Source organism: Mustela nivalis (genome assembly GCF_964662115.1).
Source record: "Mustela nivalis genome assembly, chromosome: 6".
Lineage (NCBI taxonomy): Eukaryota > Metazoa > Chordata > Mammalia > Carnivora > Mustelidae > Mustela > Mustela nivalis.
This window is the reverse complement of record NC_139025.1, coordinates 11,350,794-11,372,059: the sequence shown is the minus strand read 5'-3', so window position 1 is coordinate 11,372,059 and position 21,266 is coordinate 11,350,794. Positions and strand designations below refer to the sequence as shown.

The following is a 21,266-nucleotide window of genomic DNA, read 5'->3' as shown; positions in this document are numbered from 1 at the left end:
CGAGGGAAGTCTAGCAGTGGAGGCTCAGTCTCTCCCATTCTGCTGTGAGCACACCTCCTCTGAACTTCCACAGACATTTGGGACTCCAAGGTACTTTTCTTCTGTGCAAGGACATTCTGAGACAAACATGTGTTGTGCTCATATGCTATCCCTGGGTTTTAGCTTAATTCTTCCAGTGGTGAATATCATGCAGCTTTCTTACTTTAGTTTCTTTACCTGTCCTTTCCTCTTCCGGCTTATGTTACAATGCCCTCTTTTGGTTCACTTAGACACCAACAGAAAGGAGGTGCTTGTCTGGTCTTTCCACTTATTTTTTTCTCTGATCGTATGTCAGACTACATTCTCAGGAGTCCTTTCTTTAACTTCATAATTACTAATGATTTTTGGTTTCCCACTCCCCAAAGACATCACAAACTAGATTTTTTCCCATTCTTCTTGGCAAACAGCTTAGTCCATCCCTCTGGCTGGCCTTTGCTTTGCTTACTGGCTGTTCCTTGTAGCCAGTCCTGCAGGACATGCCAAACCATCCTACTTTCTCTTCCATTTTTAGGTGAGGTGAAATTCACATCAATTTAACCTTTTTAAAGTGAACGATTCAATGACATTTAGCACATTCATAATGCTGTGCCACCACCACCTCTATCTAGTTCTTAAATATTTTTATCAGCACCCCCTCCAAATTTTATTTTCTGAACTCCAGCATTCCTAAAGAGTTTTCTTTTGTATTTTGACTCTGCTTCCCTGTAAAGGTAACATTTTTGTTAGTGCTTTCTGTGCTGGGGCTGTTTTTGCAGGACAACATATCTGACTCAGTATTGTTTTTTCATTGCAATACGAGCATTCCCCAAACCCAGGTGGGTATGACCATGTGACATACAGGCCAAGGGTACCCAACATCCAGATACTTACAGAATAATGTTCAATGAAAAGGAAATCATCCTTTATAGTATGATGCCAATTTAATTTAAAATCACATATATTATATTTATACTCATATTCCTGCTCATCACAATGTTATTACTGGTTGCATTGAGATGGCGGGTTAATGAGTTATTTAAATTTTCTTCTTTTCTCCATTTTCTTAAGCCTCTACATTGGGCATAATTGTGTTTATAAATGGAAAATAACTATTTTTTAATGTAGCGGTCAGCTATGAACATATTAATATAGATGTAAACTGACATTTTTAGAGTAAATGGAATTGACCCTACTGTCCACAAATGTGATGGGTCATGTGACCTAATTCATTTACTATGATCGAGGTCACCTAGCTAATCTGTAATGATTATAGCTCCAACCTCGTAGGAGTTTATCCCTTTGAGTCGAATGAAAAAATACCTTTACCTTACAGGAGTATCAATAACTCATTAGAAATGAAAGTGAAGTAACTAATGGAAGAACAGGTCAACATCGGGCATTTGGGAAAAATTCAGGGAAAGTGGATTTATCCTCACAAAAAGTCTACCATCTCCATATTTATGAACTTTACCACTAGGCAGTGATGATTTGCCAAATAGAAAAGTATTATCTATTTTTGTTGCAATACCTTACAAAAATGTACTTTTTAAGGCAAGAGCCAAGAGCTGCAACAGAATTCAAAATGAAAAGATGCTGGAACTTAGAGTTCATTATATAACACTCTGCTTTTGGTTTTACTTGGTTCTGTTTGCAGATCAATTTATGAAATACATTAGAGCCCAGATAATTCTCTAACACAGGAGTCAGCTAACTATGGCCCCCAGCCAAATCTGGTCTGCTAACTGTTTTGTCAGTAAAGTTTTATTGGAACACAGCTGTGCTCATTTGTTTCTGTATCTATGTCTGCTTTCATGCTACAACAGCAGAGTTGAGTAGTTGTGTCAGAGAGTGTATGTCCACAAAGCCTGAACTATTGACTCTCTGGTCATTTACAGAAAGTTTGCTAGTCCCTCATTTAACACACCAAAAAGTAGTTGTTCATCACATCAAAGGAAGCATGAAATTTATCTAAGGAAAAAAATTTTTTTTAAATTTTTTTATTTTTTATTTTTTAAAGATTTTTTTTTTAAGATTTTATTTATTTATTTGACAGAGAGAAATCACAAGTAGATGGAGAGGCAGGCAGGCAGAGAGAGAGAGAGGGAAGCTCTCTGCTCAGCAGAGAGCCCGATGCGGGACTCGATCCCAGGACTCTGAGATCATGACCTGAGCCGAAGGCAGTGGCTTAACCCACTGAGCCACCCAGGTGCCCACTAAGGAAAATTTTCATACTAGGCCTTTAGCATGGGGGAGTATATAGTTTACAGGTTTTGTTGGTATAGCGATTGATATTTAGGAATTCCTGCTCTTGTTTCCCCCATCGTTGAAACTCTTCAGTATTGTGCTCACTTCAGCAGCACATATACTAAAATTGGAATGATCTAGAAAAGATCCACAGGGCTCTGTGGAAGGATGACACGTGAGACTTTTCAGGGTTTTAACTTTAAATGATAGGCTGGTTGAATTGTAAGTTGGTTTGTTTTCCCTCCCTAATCAGTAAAAACAACTAAAGAAAAGGAAGGGTGGAGTTCCAGAAAAATCTGTGTCCGAGGCATATTAAGTGCACAATCAGCTATAGCAGTGGATTGATTATTTCTTGCTGGACAGGAACAGAAAACAGAATGACTTTGGTAATATATAGAAATTTAACCTGATGTAACATACAAGATTCAGCTAGTCATGTTTCCTTGATTTTAAACATCCAGATATTTGAAATATCCCAATGACCAACAGCAAAGTGAACACTTTTCATCTCTGGGCTTCAGCTCATGAAAACTCAGCCATAAATAATTCAGAAGTGAACAGGGCACACAGTGTTAAATGAACCACAGGTCATGTATGGAAGGAAAAAATACCTGAAAATGTGACATTGGATGATTGATTTAGAATTTAGATTCCAGAATAAGAAAAGTGAGTTCCTCAGTGTTAGATTTCACATGACATTTTTTGAATTGAGGTTTTTTTTTTTTTTTTTAAGAAGCAAAATTTTCTACTGCCAGAATTTTGGTTACAGTTATGATTTTTAAAATTTTAAGATATTTTCCTCTTCCTAAAGAGGTATTGCTGTGTTTACTACCACTTTCAAGCAGGAATGAATGTACAAGGTATATAGGGGCAATTCGAGCCACTATTGAACAGGATTTTTTCTCTTTGTGGAATGATGGTAGATTTGTTGACACTATTTGTTACTCAATTGCAGATAACAGGAGAAATGAAAAATCAAAGTAGGCACATTTAAATGTCCAGTGTGGACTCATCAGCCAGGGCAGGAAAAGCAGCTGTGCTATAGGTTAAGTGGGTTTTACTAAAAATATTTATTCCACTTGGCTTTTGAAAATCTGTCACAAATCAAAACCTTTGTGCTCATGATATGAGGGATGTGATAAACAGGATAAGAGAGTTCATTCTGCTTTTTCATGTGTTTCAGATGTGTATAGACCCTTCCCTGTCTGTAGCTCTGGGGGATAAACCACCTCCATTGTATCTCTGTGAAGAATGCAGCCAGAGGATTGCAGGGTAGGTATATGGGTCCTGCAAGAAAAGGAAATAGGGCAACAAAAGAAGATAAGAGCAATCAGTTGTACTTAAATTGGTCACATCACTCGCATTTCCCACTAGCCTTTTTGTTTTTGAAAGGTCGCTTTGTCAGATATCTGACAAATAGCAAACTTTAATTAGAGAGATTTCAGCTTTGAAAAGTTGCAATATTTCTCTCCATGGGATAAGAAAAAGCAATTCCATGGAATAAAACAGCTCCAAATTTCAAGCGATCCTGTTAAAAAAGGCCACAGAGAAAAATAAAAGAAGACCATGGCTTTCAAATATGAGGTTTAATTCAAACGGATTCTCTCTGCTTGTTAGTTTCACAGAACCACACTGAGCATTGTACAAATCATGCTGTACTTTGGTTCGCTTAATTAGCATCTGGAAAGTATCATTTAAAGATAACTGAATATGATGAAATGCCTATAATTTATAATTTAGCTAAAATGCATTAGACATTCAAAAAGTTTATTATGATAGTGCTCTTAATTACATTTCCTTTCTATTGAAAACCTTCTAGCAATAGTGTACAGCTTATAAATGTTCACGTGGAAGGGTAACATTGCAAAGCAGCTCAAAAATGAATTTTGTTTTTCTTTATAGGGACCACAGTGAATGGTTGATTGATGTTCTTCTGCCACAAGGTATGGTTTACTTCAGAAAGGATGAATAATAAATAATCATGACTAATGGCATGGTTGGTTTCTCTCCTTTTGTACTGTATTATTTTATAAAGACAGAAACCAAGGTATTATATTCTATGAATAGTCATTGCAGCGAATCATTGTATCCGTGTCTTGCTTATACCCACACATTTGGAAAGAAGAGGTATCATCTCAACCAAAATTAAGAGGATTCCTTATGACAGAAGCCTTGCTGAACTATGTCTTAGGAGAATTTCTGTGTATATAACAGGCATTGCCAATGGTGTTTGCTGTGCCAGGTCAGAAAGAGAATAGGGAACATAAGTGGGAAGAACACTGAATAAGTCTTTCTCCTACCACTATTAATAGTTCTCCGTTTTTAGGGAAAATCATTTAATTGTTCAGAGACTCCGTCTCCCCAGTAAAGTGGGGATAAAGTATATGTGACTCACCTCAATGAAAGATGGGATGGGGTAGTGCTCATAGTTTGTTGAAGTTCTGAAGGCTATGTCTGATAAGTCGGCAGGTCCCAGACAGAGCATTCCTTTACACATCTGGAAGCAGGTATTCCAGCTGCTTAATTGGGGGCTGAAGTGACCAGGGGAAGTATTAATGACAGCAGAGGAAAGATGGAAGGTGAGAGAAGCTGGGGACATACTGAGCACACATCAGGCACACAGGAGGACTTCAGAGGTAGATAATAAAAGATTTTCTATGAAACGCCATATTTAAAAATAATGTAAAAATCTTATGTTAACTAAATTCTGTAAACATTTAAAAACAAGTAAAGTGATTTTCTTGATGATAATTACACTATTTCTTTGTGTAAGGATTTCATTTATTTATTTATTTGAGAGAGAGAGCACATGAGCAGGGAAGAGGGGCAGAGGGAGAAGGAGAAACAGACTCCCCACAGAGCAGGGAGCCTGATGCGGGGCTGGATCCCAGGACCCTGAGATCATGATCTAAGCTGAAGGCAGATGCTTAACCAGCTGAGCTACCCAGGTGCCCCCTATGGTCTAACTTTTAATATTAGGTCATGTCACCCTTAAGAAATAAATTACCTTAGTGAGTGCTTTACATCTATAAAATGAATCAGTAATGTCACCTCTAGATTCTTCAAAGACACATTCTGAAAAATTTCATAAGAATATCTGTAAAAAGATCTGGGCTTTTATGGGTAAAGGTAAATTTTCCCCCTTTAAATTAGACTACCCTGTTAATGAACTTACAGTGTTCTGAGGTGAAGCCCATAGTCAGGTTCTAAACTACATTTTTAAATATCAGAAATGTTGGTGAATTCTGGTCACCTGGTCACCATGAATATCCAGAGATATTCATCTCTGGAAGCAAAATTATAATAACTTAAAATTATTTACCTAGAGATGTGACACTGATCTCGGGTTAAGATAAACTCAAAGATATCAAACTATTAAATGAACATTAATTATACAAAACCAATTTTAAAAACTGAGTTGTAAGTTTCTATGATTTGTCACCCACTGATTCATAATTTCCAGACAGTTTGGGGGACATTTACCTTTGATCTTTTTAATAAATTGTTAACACAGACTATACTATAAGTAATGCGTTAGTTCATTTTTTGAACACTTACTATTTCAGGGGAATGTTAACATATATTTGGAAAAATTATTTTCAAGTATTCTCAAGCATTAATTTTCATGGAAATACTTGGTATACCCGCTACACTACAAAGAGTTTGTATCCATTTGTTAAGGTCAGTCCCGGAGTAGACCGTGGTTTGACAGCCTAATTCCAACTGGCAAGTTGGGTTTGAAAATTGCTTGCTCTGAAATGACATGTAGCTGGTTTTACACTAGTTAAGGACTGATATAAATCAATAGTTCAAGTCTGAGTAATCCAAGTTAGTAAGTTCTTTCTACAGTTTTGAAATAGCAAATCATCTCCATGGTGAAGCTCTAAATATATCACATCCAGTCAGTGTCATGGTATAACGGAAGGGCAATAAACAGGGAATCCAGAGGCGTTGTCTCGAAATCTCCCTTTATCATTGATAGCCTTTGTGATCCTGAAGAAGCCACGCCAAGGGGTGCCTTGGAGGCTCAGTTGGTTAAGCATCTGCCTTCGGCTCAGGTCATGATCCCAGGGTGCTGGGATCGAGTCCCTCATCAGGCTCCTTGCTCAGCGGGAAGCCTGCTTCTCCTTCTGCCTGCAGCTTTCCTTCTCCCTCTCTCTGGCAAATAAATAAAACCAATAAAATCTTAAACAAAAAGGAAGTCATGCAATTCTCAGTTTTGTTCTGTCTAACAAGGAGATGAGATGAATGTTACTTTGCTTTGGTTTTGACATGATCTGAATTCTGAGTCATGTCCAAGGAGGTTGAACTACTCGTAAGAATAGGTGAAGTATTTGAGCACACAGGTGTTCCTGACCTCACCAAACACGGGTAGATGACCATTAATAAGACAGGAGAGACGCTATTTGGGCCAAGTCTAGAGGTTGTGTCACTAGGCTTGTTTTTACTCCCCCTGTGTGGCTGCCCTTATTTAAAATGGGCTGTCTTTCTTTGTTGATATGTTGTGTACCTTCCCCTTACAGCTGAAATATCTGCTATATGTCAGAAGAAGGTAAGAGCAAACCATCTATGTGGTGGGGCATGATTTGCTGTGTGTATGTAAATTCATTCATTGACATCTGCCTCATTTCTGCCCCCTGGTTTCCCAGTACGTACATGTCACTGTATTCGTGAAGGGGGAAAAGAAATGATTTAGCATGCAAGATTGCTATGTCTGAATGCTTTCTGTTTTCATTTCTGCTTTTGCTCACCCATCTTCTGCACAGTGTTTTTGATGAGTAATCTGAAACAAAAGCATATGTGTAACTCTAATCACAAAAAAGCTCTGAATGACCATGTAGAACATGCAACATAACTTTGGTAAAGGATATATCTTGTATGCTCAAAATCTTTCTTGTTTTGAAGTGGAGTGCCGATAGTCCGACACATGTGTGTCAAACATACCCAGACTGGCAATAGATAGGAAATATTTATTTATATGCAAGCTGAATGGTATCTCTAGTTAAAGATTCCACTTTCAAATTTTCTTTAACCACTTTTTATGAAAGTTTTCCTAAGCCATTTCCATCCTCTTTCTTTTTCTAGTTGAACGTATAAGGCAAGGTAGTGTGGTGTCGTACAGAGGACTTTGGATTAGTTGGTTGAAACACTTGGTTTCTGGCCGACTCTGTCCCTAACTACCTATGAGACTATATACAAGTCATTTAAACATTTTAGGACTTGGTCTTGAGTGGGGACTTTAGAGGGCTATTTCAGGGCTGTTGTACATACTAATCCTAAAATGTTGTGGCTTTAGTAACAACAGATATTTGTTGCTAATTCTGTGAATTGACAATTTGGCCTGTGCTCAGCAGGCAGTGCTTTTGATAAACTCCTCTAGGCTCACAGTGAGCCTGCAGTCAACTGCTTGGAAGTCTAGGGATTGGCTGGTCCCCGATGACTTCATTCCTATATCTGGGGCCACAGCTGGGGCAGCTGGAATGGCTGGGATGACAGGGTGTCTGGCTCTCCCTCTTGCCATTATGTGTCTCATCCTCCAGGGAACGAGGCTGGATTTGTTCACTAGGCAGCAGTGTTTGAAGTGAATGAGATTTACTGAATTGCAAGGCCTTTTGAGACAAATTTCTGAGTCACATAGCATTAATTCTGCTGCCTTCCACTGGCCAAAGAAAGTCCCCAGGCCAGCCAAGATTCCAGGAGAGGAAAATAGACTTCTCCCCTTTAAAGAAGGAGTGATGAGAATTCTGTGGTCATATTTATGGTACCACAGTCTACCCTCTGGACATAATTACTTGCATTGCTTCCACATGTAAAATTCTTCCACCACCTCAGACCTCCTAAAGTCTTAAATCCATTTATGGCTTCAGTCCATCATCTTGTGATCTGCATATGGTCTGGCCCCTGATGAAACTCTTTGGGTGAAAATTCTCTTGCTCCAGAGACGTGTGAACTAAAAAGGCAAGTTATCCACCCCCCACAACCCCCGTCCCCCACCCTACACACAGTGGTGAGCTAGGGACAGGATAACAGCTGTGGGCCTCCGTTCAGAGGAAGAAGGGGAAGCACATCGCTATCTGTGGTTGATAGCCCTTCCAGCCACGAATATGTCAATGATTCTTCCATTGGTTCTCCAAGGCTGGAGAACGTACCTTGACGAGGATCTGGTTCTACTTCCTGGGAGTAGTTTCCTCATTGTTGTTCTCCTGAATTTTTTGCTCTATTCTTTGAGACATCTTTCTTTTCCAAGAAGAATGGTGCATGTTACAGCTGTGGGACTCTCTCAGCTTGTCTCCTGCATGTATCCCACAGACTTCCTTTCATGTTGAATGATGTCTGTCCCCTTTAGTCTAAGTTGGTGACCCTTTGCTAGGAAGACTTACTGTAAAACTCTGGGTTTTCAGTAAATCTTGTTGGAGTTCAGTGCCCCCAAACTACATCTGTAATTCTTTTGGGGACAGTCCTTTCTATACTTTGGGCATTTTGGTCTGCCCTTAAAATTATTAGAAGCCCTGTTCTATCTGAAAGGCTCAACTAGGCATCGCCTTATATCCTTCTGAAGTTTTAACAAAGGATCGTGCAGCCAGTCAGCTGCTTTTGATTTGATTTTTATCCTGAGGCTATTTCCTACTTTGAGAATCTTTTTATAAGCCAGAGAGACAAGAATGAGAAACAGTTTTATATTCCAAATGAGCAGGTCTGCTGTTATACCTAACATATTTGACACCAGAGTGGATCCTTTTTTTTTTTCTTAACACTGCCCTTCTTTTTACAGCAAAATTATTTTTAGTAATAAGCTTCAAATTAGCACATTTTTATTATCTTTTAATACATGTTGTATTTTATATTTGGAGAACGTTCATTAAATTCATAAATGGTTGAGAATTGTTTGAGCTTGCTTTGGGTACAGTTTGTGTTAACCTCTTTTGAAGGACATAGTCCTGCATTTGCACAGGGGGTTTGAAATAAGCAGCAAGATTGTAAAGGTAAAGAGACAGACTTTGATTTATTTCAATTCTGTCATTCTATGAGCCAGGTTGGAAGGTTTTTTTGTTTTTTGTTTTTTTCATGTTTAAAATTCAAAGTAGTGAAACAGAGTGCCTGGGGAAAACCATGCTCGGCGGAATCTGAATCTAAGGGAAGTATCTCTAGTTGGCTTTTGAAAGGAATGCATAACGATGCTCATAGATTCTGTTGGCCGGGGATTTGGACAGGGCACAGTCCATAGCCTGTCTCTAGTTGATGATGTTTGAGGCCTCATCTGGGAAGACTTGAATAATTAGGGGCTGGAATTATCTAGAAGCTTCCAGATCATGTGTCTGAGCTCTGGGATGGGATGACTTGAAGGCTGGGCTTAGCCAGCACTGTTGACAAGAGACGTAGTTAGGTACACATTGCCTCTCTACATGGCTTGACCATGGTAGAGTTCTGAATATCCCAGTGAGGAACCGTCTGAAGAGAACATTTCAAGATGGCCAGTGAAAGCTGCATGTCTTTTGGAAATCTGACCTCAGAAGTCATATAGGCATCACTTCTGCCTCAGAAGTCATATAGGCATCACTTCATTGGTTAAAGCAGCCCATTTAGATTCAAGGCAAATGGGCACATACCCAAGGAAGTCAACCCAAAGAGCCTCATCCACAGCTGGACTTGATTTAGATGACAAGACCTTGAACCTCCAGCCAAGAATTTGCATGTGGGAAGAATGTAAATAATTTGCAACCAGAAAATATGAGGGTGAACTGTAGGCCTTAAACTTCAGGACTTTATTATAGTGAATAACTTCCCACTAAACCCATATCCTCATCCTATTGTTTATAGAATAGTGGGAATCCTAGAGGAATAAGGACGAAGTATAACCTAGAGGAAGAAATTAAACACTAAGAATATACTCTGCTGTATACCACACAGCTAGTATGCTCATAGTATGCTATATACTATGCTATTATGCTCATATGCTATATACCACACAGCTGGGTGTGGTATTGGATTGGTGGGGAGCAGAAGCCCCAGACCAATAAAGTTTCATGTACTTCCAGAATAAAAGTTAGTGTATGAAAAAGAAAGAAAGGACACAGTAGGGAAAATACACCACATGGTGAAGTCAGGACTGACGTGGATGCTCACAAGACTGGGGCCTCAGTTGCAGAAGAAACATACTGTACTTTAACAAATTATTTTTAAAGGCCTTATTAATAAGGAAAAAAAAGATTACAGAAATTTTAAACTTGCTTTTATGATTCATTGGCCTGTGTCCTATTCAGAAGGTGCAATTTCTCAGCACTATGACCCAGGGGCTCATGCTAAAATCGAAGTGGAAGAGACCTTCCTTTGAAACGGTCATTCCGATAGCCAGTTCAATAGGTTGTCAGTGGTTGATGAAGGTTTTGTGCCTCCTTCCTTCTGTCTCCTCAAAAGATCTGTCATGGGAGGGGAAGGCTCTCAAATCTTCACCAAGCTCTGTGTTCATAATGGCCTAGGGTATGACATCTCATAGAGCTGTTCACCTCTTTATAAGCTCCACTGAAAGACTGAAAAGCTCTCGGGATACAAGACATTGAGTATGTGGTATGGCATCCCTGACAAGCTCAGGACACACATTTCTGTGGAGGTCAGGAATTTTCCCTGACAGCTCCTCAGATGGCTTCATGATGGTGCCTCTCTGCTCTGCCTTTTGTCAGGGAGGCTCTGAGTAGCCCTTCTGAACTCCGGATTCTCTCTGCACCCCTACTTTTCTCACTGGCATCCTTTCCTTTGTGGATTCCTTGCCTGTAGCTGATGTCAGCTGCTGATTCTGTGAATGGTTCTCGCTGTGTTTTGCTATGTTCCCGTGGTGTCAGTCGAGGTGTTTGTCATATTCTTTAGGTCTTGAGGGAAAGCGCTCTGGTGGGAGTGGGTGGCCTGCTTGGGGCCATCAGCTCATGCAACCCAGGCTCCCTACCTGTCACACAGCAAGGACCGAGGAACTGTGGTGGGAATCTGCTCTGCCAGGGGTGGATAAAATAATGTTGAAGGTTTAATCTGGGGGTTAAAACTATTCATTTCCTGTTCTGATGTGCTATGATGCACTCTCTCTGGGTCACAGTTTCAGGGGCTTTTCCTCACTCTTTCTGCTGAAAACTCTTGAAACACTAACTTGAAATAATCCAGAAAGAACCCCACCCCCACCCCATGACTGAGGTAACAGAGGGCTTCCCAACACAGTTCCACTCACATTTAGGATGTTCCTGCCACTCAGCTAGTAGAACCCACTTCTTACCTTTATTTTTAACTCTGCCTGGGATCTAACTTGGTTAAAGACAACCTGTCTTGTAGAAAGTTTAGAAATGTGCGGCCACTTCCGGTGGCCCCTTAGCTTTCCATTTGCCACCTTTACCTCATTGATCAGTGTTGGCTGATTTATGTATTTATTTATTTGCCTCTAGAACTGCAGTTCTCACGTAAGAAGAGCGGTGGTCACCTGCTTTTCAGCGGGGTGCTGTGGCCGTCACGGAAACCGGCCTGTTCGGTACTGCAAAAGATGCCACTCAAATCATCACAGCAATGAAGTGGGGGCTGCCTCGGAGACGCACCTGTATCAGACCTCCCCTCCGCCCATCAACACTCGGGAATGCGGCGCCGAGGAGCTGGTCTGCGCGGTGGAGGCGGTGATCAGGTAACGGGCAGCGGGTTTCGGGGCCCGCCCCAAACACCACCTTGGCTTTGAGCCACTCTGCGCGCCGCCCCGAGATGTGTAAAGTTAATTCAACTTCAGGAGCCCCCAGCCCAGCCTCTCACCTGCCATCAAGCAGTGACGATGTTTTCATTCATTCATCCCGTATTTGTTTTATCGATTGTACCAGGCAGGTGTTAGGCGCTTGAAAGACAGGAGAGAATACGATGGTGTCTGCGCCTTCAGGTTACTCTTGGAGGGACTATAACAACCGAAGCACGCAGTTGCCAACCACCGTGGGAAGTCCTGTGGGAGCACAGAGCTGAGGGTCTCGGGGGAAAAGAAGAGCAGGCACCCATCAGAGCGAGGGGTGGGAAGAGGGGGTACCCCCCACCGACCGCGCACAATTAAGTGCGGGAGAACTCGAGGTAATTTGGTACTGGGGTAAACCAGCAGGCTCTGTGAGTGCAGAGTCCGGTTCTGCAGGCCGCTGGCTTTCCGTTCTGTCACGTGACAGTAAAAGGAGCTTTGGAAATGATAATTTCCAGACTCGTTCTCTTTCTGTATAACACTCATCGAGGCAAGATTTTTAAAAAATTAAAGAAATGGGGCGCCTGGGTTCCTCAGTGGGTTAAAGCCACTGCCTTGGGCTCCGGTCATGATCCCATGGTCCTGGGATCCAGTTCCCCATCGGGCTCTCTGCTCAGCAGGGAGCCTGCTTCCCCCTCTCTCTCTGCCTGTTGCTCTGCCTGCTTGTGATCTGTCTGTCAAATAAATAAATAAAATCTTAAAAAAATAAAAATTAAAGAAATAATATTAGAATGTCAGTTGTAGGAGTAGGGACTCTTTTCTGTGTCTCTTACTCCAGTGGCGACAGGTGTAGAAATGTAATAAATGTTTGTCACATGGAACATTATGGAAAGTTTAGAAAGCGAAAAAAAAAAAAATCCTTACCCATACTGCTATCATCATGATCAGTTTTGCACATGTCCTTCTGGTTGTATTCAAATACACTTCTTATTTATGTAACCGTAATCACAGTGTTATTCTTTTTGGTATAACATTATACCATGAGCTCTTTTGCATGTCATTATACAGTTTCCATGTTTACCGTTTTTAATGGAAACATAATTTTCATCTAGATTATTTCCCCCCACCTTTAGATTTCTAGCTTGCTTCCATTCTTTATTATTATAAATTGCTCTTGATAAATATTTTTGTGAACAGTGCTGTTTCTGTATTTTTAATTTTCTTAGGGTAGATGACAGATAGGGTTGGCTGGGTCAAAGGGTATGAATATTTTCATGGCTATTGATACATTACCAAACTGATTTTCAGAGTGTGTATATGAATTTATAACGCCAACAGCACTGTATGAAATGGCTAGTTTTTGCTACATCCTTGCCAACACTGGGTTTTTAAAATTTTTATTTTTTAAAAAAGATTTTATTTATTTATTTGGGAGCGTGTATACAAGCAGGGGAGGGGCAGAGGGACAAGCAGACTCCTTGTTGAGTGGGGAACCTAACACAGAGCTCTATTCCAGGACCCCTGAGATCACCACCTGAGTGGAAGTCAGATGCTTCACCTGCTGAGCCACCCAGGTGTCCCCACTGGGTTTTATTTTTTAAAGATTTTATTTATTTATTTGACAGAGAGACAGATCACAAGTAGGCAGAGAGAGAGGGGGAAACAGGCTCCCCGCTGAGCAGAGAGCCCGATTTGGGACTCCATCCCAGGACCCTGGGATCATGACCTGAGCCGAAGGCAGAGGCTTTAACCCACTGAGTCACCCAGGCGACCCTGGATTTCATTTTTTAAAATTATGACTTGTTTAGCAGATTAAAAAAGGAGTCTTTGTTGCTCATTTTCAAATCTTTGAATATTAGGTATTGAATATTTTTCGATTTGGGTATAGATTCCTCAGTCCCTCCTTGTAGCGTGCATCTCTGTCCACCCAACTTCAGATTAGACAGAGGGGGAGTACTGATGTCTAGTGGGGTGGGCGGTGGACTGGAAGCCAGAGCGCATCAGTCCTGCTTGACTCTGACTGATAGGAGGAAGCACCCTCTTTGAGCCTCAGTCTGTTCATTTTTGAAATGGGAATGGAGTACAAGGAAGGAAAGGAAGTTAGGCCCATTGGAGTAACTCCTGCCATTTGAAAGGAGAGTGCTGAGGAATGCTGGAGTGAGTACTCATGAAGCGGTAACTCTGAATGTGTCATCGCCTAGAATGTGCGTTTCGGTGGCCTGACCTAACATTGCTCATCTCTGGCAGCTTGTTGAAAGAAGCCGAGTTTCATGCAGAGCAGCGGGAATATGAACTGAACCGCCGGCGGCAGCTGGGCCTTTCCTCTTCCCATCATTCCCTGGATAACACTGACTTTGACAACAAGGACGATGATAAACACGACCAGCGGCTACTCAGTCAATTTGGAATATGGTTTTTAGTAAGAAAATAATTCCCCGCTTTCTTATTTCTCACGACAGCATTGCACCGATGAGCAATATTTCCTTCTTTTTAAAGAAGCAAATAGTAAATAGTGGAAAATTAATCGTAGCAGTGGTACTCTATATTCCAGGATAGTGACTCTCAACCCTGGGTTGCTTAGTAGATTTCCCTAGGAAGGCTTTTAAAGAATACCCACATCCCACCCCAGAATCTTGGGAACTTTTTAAAAAGCTCCCCAGTTGATTCTAATGAACAGCCAGTATCAAGCCTATTGGCCAGACCCTGGACTGTTTGAAATGCACCTTTGATGGACATCGAATGGAAAAATTGCTAGGGTATGTTGTGAAACCTTGGAGTCAATATAATTTACAGATCATTCACATCCCATTTATATACATGACATTTTTCCTGAAAGTTCAGTCTCTGTGGTACTTTTTGTATAATTATGGCAAGTCTGCATATAGCCAGAAAAATTAGAGCCATATTAACACAAGGAAGTTGACTGTTTTTAACTGATTCACTGGCAACATTCATTCAGTAAAGATCAAACATTCTGTTTCCAAATTCTGCACAAGCTGAACTTGCCATTTATGTAGAGAAGCAGGCTTTTGTTTTTGCCCATTGGAGACAGATTAAGTTTCCATAGGAATACATCTCTTTTATGCTTTCACGTGGTTATCTGAAAAAGTCATGTTTTGTTTTGTCTTACCAAATTGGTATTTAATTGTTAATTTCATGTTTTGCTTCTAGAACTTATTATCTAATGATACAATGATTGCTATTGTGAACTCTTGGAAGGCAAGGGTAGCATTTTTTTAATTCTGTATATTCCTGACCCCTACTAGAGTGCTTAATAAAAGATTATTACAGAATGAATAATGAATAAATGATGAGCTGTTTTAAAAAGCCTATTTATAATGTGGTGAATGAGGGGGCTCTAAGCTTTCAGAATTATTACAGATAGAAAGTCCTTAGCGGAATATGATACTTTTAGAATGGACATGTAGGTAGATTATTTTTTCACTGAAGGTATTTATGAAATTTCACTTTGCAGACTTAACTTTTTAAAAAGCATTTATCTAGTGTAGATTACAAAATAGATTTCTTATAGGGAAAAAGGCTTATTGAAAGGTGCAGTCTCCAGGGGAAATCACTGTTGCAATCCATCTTTTCGGCAAGGAACACAGTTTCTAGGTTAATCGATTCTCCATCATTTATAAAACTACTTATTTCGAATGGATTACTGGACTTTTTTTTTTTTTTTTGCTTTTAAATGAATGTGTAATAATTATGTAGAGATGGATAGAGGCTGAAGCAGAGTCTAATTGCCCATTTGCAGGTGAGTCTCTGTACACCCAGTGAGAACACACCTACGGAAAGCTTGGCCAGGCTGGTGGCCATGGTGTTTCAGTGGTTTCACTCTACAGCCTATATGATGGATGATGAAGTTGGGAGTTTGGTGGAAAAACTGAAGCCTCAGTTTGTCACCAAGTGGTTGAAGACAGTATGTGATGTTCGCTTTGATGTCATGGTCATGTGCCTTCTTCCCAAACCAATGGAGTTCGCCAGGGTAAGTGGAGGCCCACAACTCGGACCTTGTTGGAGAGGCATTGGGAGAATCTCTGCTCTTAGTCATTAGCGTGTTATCAGTGTCTGTAGAAGAGGGAGCGTCTCTTCTTATTTTAGTTAATACAGCTGAACGAGGTTGGTTGAGCGACTACATTTTAGGCAATGGGCTGCTCTGATGTTGGTTTGGGATGGGGAAGAATGGCAAGATGAATGTGTAAAGTATCTTTAAGAATTTAAGGGAGGATTCTTTCTGACATTGCTGAACACGTTTTTTAATTAAGTAATGGGGAAAAAAAGAAGTTTCTCCCAGAGATTGCTAGAGCTCGGTCCTTTTCTGGTCTACTGTCTGTGGAAAGGCTAACATTTGGCTAGGAGCAATTTCTGTGGTTTCACATATATTTCTAGAGATGAATGGTAGAAATCCCCGCCCTCCCATTTGGAATGCCAAAAAAGGCTTACTATGAAGTGCCAAAATGTTCCTTTTCCTCTGACTTTGAGGACGAGTGTCTCTGAGCTCATCCCTTTGCTTCTGCCTCCATGGATTATAGGCTCCAGAGTTTTGGCTAGTAAGACCCCATATTTTTTGAAACCAATATAATTTGTGTCCAACCTAGCAAGGTGGATGGATGTCCACAACCAGTTTTTGGCAGGAATATATGAAAATTTTTCAAGGTATTTTCTGAATTTTATTTGTGATTTTTTGGGTTGCTTTCAGTGAGATATTGAAGAATTTTTCAGTCTGAATAAGACCTTTCAGGATAAAATAGAGCACAGACCCTCTAAAGGAGTGGCTTTTTAGATTTCTGGGACACGGAGCAGTTCTGTTTATCAAGATACGCTTCTTTCTTCTTTGCTGCCACCTACTGACTCACATATAAAATTGAATTTTTGCATACTGGAAATTCCCTGTTTCATGGCATTCTTCAACTGCGTGATATGTTTTCTGTTGTTTCTTTTGGAATAGTAAAGGATTGGTCTGCTCTGAACTTGAAAGATAAGAAGAATTGGGAGGAAAATTTTTCCCCTTCCAACGTGGGTCCAGTGGCTGAGGGCCTGCGTATTAATCTGCAACAGACCAAGTCAGGAGAGAAAAGACAAAGTTTATTTACACTTAGGCTCAGTACTCAGTCCATCACTGAATACTCGGTGATGGTAGTCCCTCAGTAACCAGAGATAAAAGGTGTGTGTGTTGGGTGGGGTGGTGTAAGGGCTGGAATGAGAAGATAGAAAAGGTTCTCTTGGGCTTTTTGATGTGAGTGGCACTGGGCAGTCTGTCTCCACAGGAGTGGAATTCACAGGCAACTCCCTTTAACGGAAGTGATATTTTCTAGAAGCTCTGCTTCAGTCAGACAAGGGAAGTTGGGGTAAGGTTTCTCTCTGCATCTTCTTTCGCTCCAGTGTTCTCATTAAAATAATCTTTATACCAAATCTGGGGGTCTGAGTGTTCCACCATTTCTTCCATCTGAAACTTCTCCTGAAATTTCAAAAAAGAAGCACGGTTGATTGTTGTGGATTCGGGTTAGGAACTTGGAAGGGAGAGATCTGTAAAGGAAGCAAGGGCGTAGATTAGGACAAGGAAGAAACGGGCAAACAAAACTGAGGTTAATGGTGAGAGTAGACTATAAACATAGTTTCTGAGGCCACAGGACAGCTAGTCAAGATCTGTAGATGTTGGGCTCACCACACCTTTAGATAATGGAGGACATCAATGCCCCTGGAGCAGAGCACAGCTGATGCGGGCGTTCGGTGAGCTTCCTCACTGGCCGAGGCTGTTGCCCCAGTAAGCCCTTTGAAGTTCTTAGCAAGTCATTTTGCTCTAGCTGGTGGGGGTTTGGAACAAGACAGCCTAAATCTCAGTAAGGATTTGGGGGGTCAGGTTTTAGTTTTCAGTGATACGAAGTCAGCAGGATGGGAGAAAAATTGGAAACATTAGTTACTAAAAAAATGTGCAAGACAAATACCATATGATTTCATTCATATGTGGAAACAAAACATGAACATAGGGAAGAGGAAGGAAAAATAAAAGAAGATGCCATATGAAACTCTTAATCATAGGAAACAAACTGAGGGTTGCTGGAGGGGAAGGGGCTTGAGAGATGGGGTACCTCGGTGACAGGCATTAAGGAGGGCACGCGATGGAATGAGCACAAGGTGCTCTGTGCAACTGACGAGTCACTAAATTCTACCTCTGAAACTAATAATACAGTATATGGTAATTAAATTGAATTTAAATAAAAAAATTGAATTAAATAAAAATTTAAAAAGTATGCAAGATAGCAGGATTCAGTTTATGAAGAGGTGAAAAATAGCTCAAAGACAATGAACAGGACTAGAATCTGATAACTCACAAGGGTGGGTTATAGTTTTCCAATGAAACATAAAATTTCTCTTTTCAATCACCCTCATTTTGATCAAAGATAACCAAAGTAAGATTACTTTTTCACAGAGTAAGTCTAGTCTTATTAAATTTGGCCCAATTATTTCTGTAAATGCAGTGAGAATGGTAATTGACCAAATAGAACTTTACGATGTTCACTTTGCTGGAGTTTTTATGGAGAATCTCAGATGGGGCTTTTATAAACCTCTAGAGGTCAGGATGCCAAGTCAGTAACTTGTCATCATTCTTCATTTGTAGTGCCTATAGATTTGGGTAAATTTCTCTCTTTTTGAGGTCACCAAAATATTTTAAGCTTCCTGGGCTGGCCAGGAAGTGCCATGTCTTATTTGGTTAGAGGCTGGGATTCCCATAAGCCAGGTACCAGGCTGGTTCTTCCAAGAGGGCTTTGTAAGCATTTGCTCCTTCCTTAAAACGGCCTAGCCATATCTGATTCTATGCACATACTTGTAAAATATGACACCCCAGTCAAAGTCTTGGTGATATAACTAGCTTTTCCAATTATGCTCTAATACAAGGAGAACAGATTCTTCTTAAACTTCTGCATGAAAATAAGAATACTCACCAAGAGTTTCTGAACCTTGGAGGGATCAGACGGGGGGACAAAAAAGGACAAATGTTTCATTGCTGTTTACAAAGATGTAATCTACTAGGTTGTTATAAATTATAGATAACTTAAGAAAAACCTTCTCTCCAGAAAATAGAACAGTAAAGAGACAGCAGTGCTCCAAACCAAAAAATAAATAAATAACTAAATAAAAATAAAAAAGATCATCTTTCTTCATAAGTTCATTCAGCCCCATGTAGTTAATTTTTGTTTGGCTTGATCTAGGGCTAGCAGTTGTATGAACCCATGAGCTTCTCTACCAGAATTCTGGAATCCTGACTCAGGCCAGTGGCATGCAAAACCATCATATTGCCTCTCATCGTCCTTTACATGGGTCTCAGAGACGGTCCTTTTTACTGAAGTTAAAGCATTCTGTCTAGTGGCTGATTGCAAGAGCTTTCAGGAAATCATCAATATAAAATAGTAACAATCTGTAAATGATAAGAGACTTAAAATGGCTGTAATCAAAGATCTGATGAGAGTAACTGGAATTACGATCTCATTCTGCTGTCGTTGTCAGCTATCGGGCAAAGCAGCATGAGGATATGTCATGAGCAGTAAGGGCACTGACAAATTTCTAGAAGTTTCACAGAGCTCCTGAAGTGTTTGTATTAAAAACTTTTACCTATACAAATATAAGCTAGGGAAGGTTAAACATCTCTTTGTATTTGAAGATGCTTTTTGTGCAATTCAACATATCAAGTAAACCTGGTTAGTTTAATGTTTTTTGATTTTTGGGTTTTTTTACTAGAAAAGTAAAAGTCCTTTGAGATTTTTCTAGGGGCCCTGTCAGAAATTTGAAAGTCAGTTTGAGATCAGGACTTAATTTAGGATATGATTTGGGGAAGGTAAAATACAAAAGTTGTAAAAAATATTAAATGGTTTAAACACTTGCTTGACCAGGATCATGGGGTCACTGTAAAATAATATTTAGTTATCCGTGTAACCAAAATGACAAAATTTCCAAAGTAAATATAGTTTGTAACATGATTATAAAAAAAGTCAGCTTTTTTTTTTTCCCCAAAGATTTTATTTATTTATTTATTTCACAGACAGAGATCACAAGTAGACAGAGAGGCAGGCAGAGAGAGGAGGAAGCAGGCTCCCCGCTGAGCAGAGAGCCCCATATGGGGCTTGATCCCAGAACCCTGGGATCATGACCTGAGCTGAAGGCAGAGGCTTTAACCCACTGAGCCACCCAGGTGCCCCAGCTTTTTAAATTTTTTTATTTTTTTTTTAATTGAGAAGACTTGGTTCTCTTAAGTGATTGAAGACATTATAAAGACAACATAAGTCACAGGGAATTCTGGTAAGACAGAGTCTTTGTTCCTAGACACATTACTGAAAAGATAAAGAAAAACCTTTTGCAATTTCTTATTAAGACCAGACCAATAATCTAAGAAACTTTGTCGTTTTTAGAGAAAGAAAGCCAAAGTCAAGTTGTATACTGTTACACTATTAAAATTAAAGCCCATTTAAAAAACCTTATAATTAATCCATTTCATCTTGGCCAGTTTGACCACACAAGCTGCTAAGATTCTCTCTTCTCTGTCCCTGCTCTCCACACCATCTCTTACAACTTTTTATTTCCATTCAGGATTTTGTCCTTCACTTTCCTCTTTTTTATTTTCTTTTTTAAAGGTTTTATTTATTTATTTGACGGACAGAGAGAGATCACAAGTAGGCAGAGAGGCAGGCAGGGGAGAGGGGGAAGCAAGCTCCCTGCTGAGTAGAGAGCCCAATGTGGGAAGGCAGAGGCTCAACCCACTGAGCCACCCAGGCGCCCACTTTCTTCTTTTTTAACCTGGAGATCCTCACACAGCCTCTAAACAATGACGTTAGGACAGAATGTAATTTGTACATTCCTTGAATATTTTGCAAACAGAGTTTTTTCCTTCACCCATTATTTCAAATGGTTTTGCTTACATATATTGATTATGCTTTTCAACACTTCCTAACCTCTATTTTTCAGAGAAAACCGGGAGGTAGACAGTTTGTGAATTGCCTGTCACCCGCATTTTGTAGCATATTGGCAAATTTTATGAATATACTGCCTTATAACTTCTGAGCTATATGCTTTATAGTATAATTTCTCAGTATGGCAAAAAGAACATTTATTAACAGATCAAAGTATCTTCAGTCTCTCTGTCAAAATAAGGATCCCAAGGTAGATGAACTTATATTCAATAATTAATGTGTCAGTGTTTTGTCTTATTTAGAAATGATCTAGATATTCAACTAAATATCTAAATATCTAAATGAATATCTAAATCATTTCATACAATTTAGTTTAACTCTAATTTCAAGCTGCCAAAAAGATTTTGGATGCCACT

At 40.0% G+C, this 21,266-nt stretch overlaps 1 protein-coding gene across 17 annotated transcripts in view; it reads left to right on the top strand.

The window, feature by feature from the left end:
- The window catches only part of UNC79 (unc-79 homolog, NALCN channel complex subunit), a 239,117-nt gene that overhangs the window by 91,504 nt on the left and 126,347 nt on the right, over positions 1-21,266 (top strand). For all 17 annotated transcript variants that reach the window (XM_082733281.1, XM_082733285.1, XM_082733276.1 and 14 more), the window contains 6 exons: positions 3,446-3,534; positions 4,165-4,205; positions 6,786-6,814; positions 11,685-11,914; positions 14,189-14,360; positions 15,702-15,932. In XM_082733281.1, the coding sequence (XP_082589407.1) occupies positions 3,446-3,534; positions 4,165-4,205; positions 6,786-6,814; positions 11,685-11,914; positions 14,189-14,360; positions 15,702-15,932 (792 nt within the window). The remainder of the gene's footprint in view (positions 1-3,445; positions 3,535-4,164; positions 4,206-6,785; positions 6,815-11,684; positions 11,915-14,188; positions 14,361-15,701; positions 15,933-21,266) is intronic.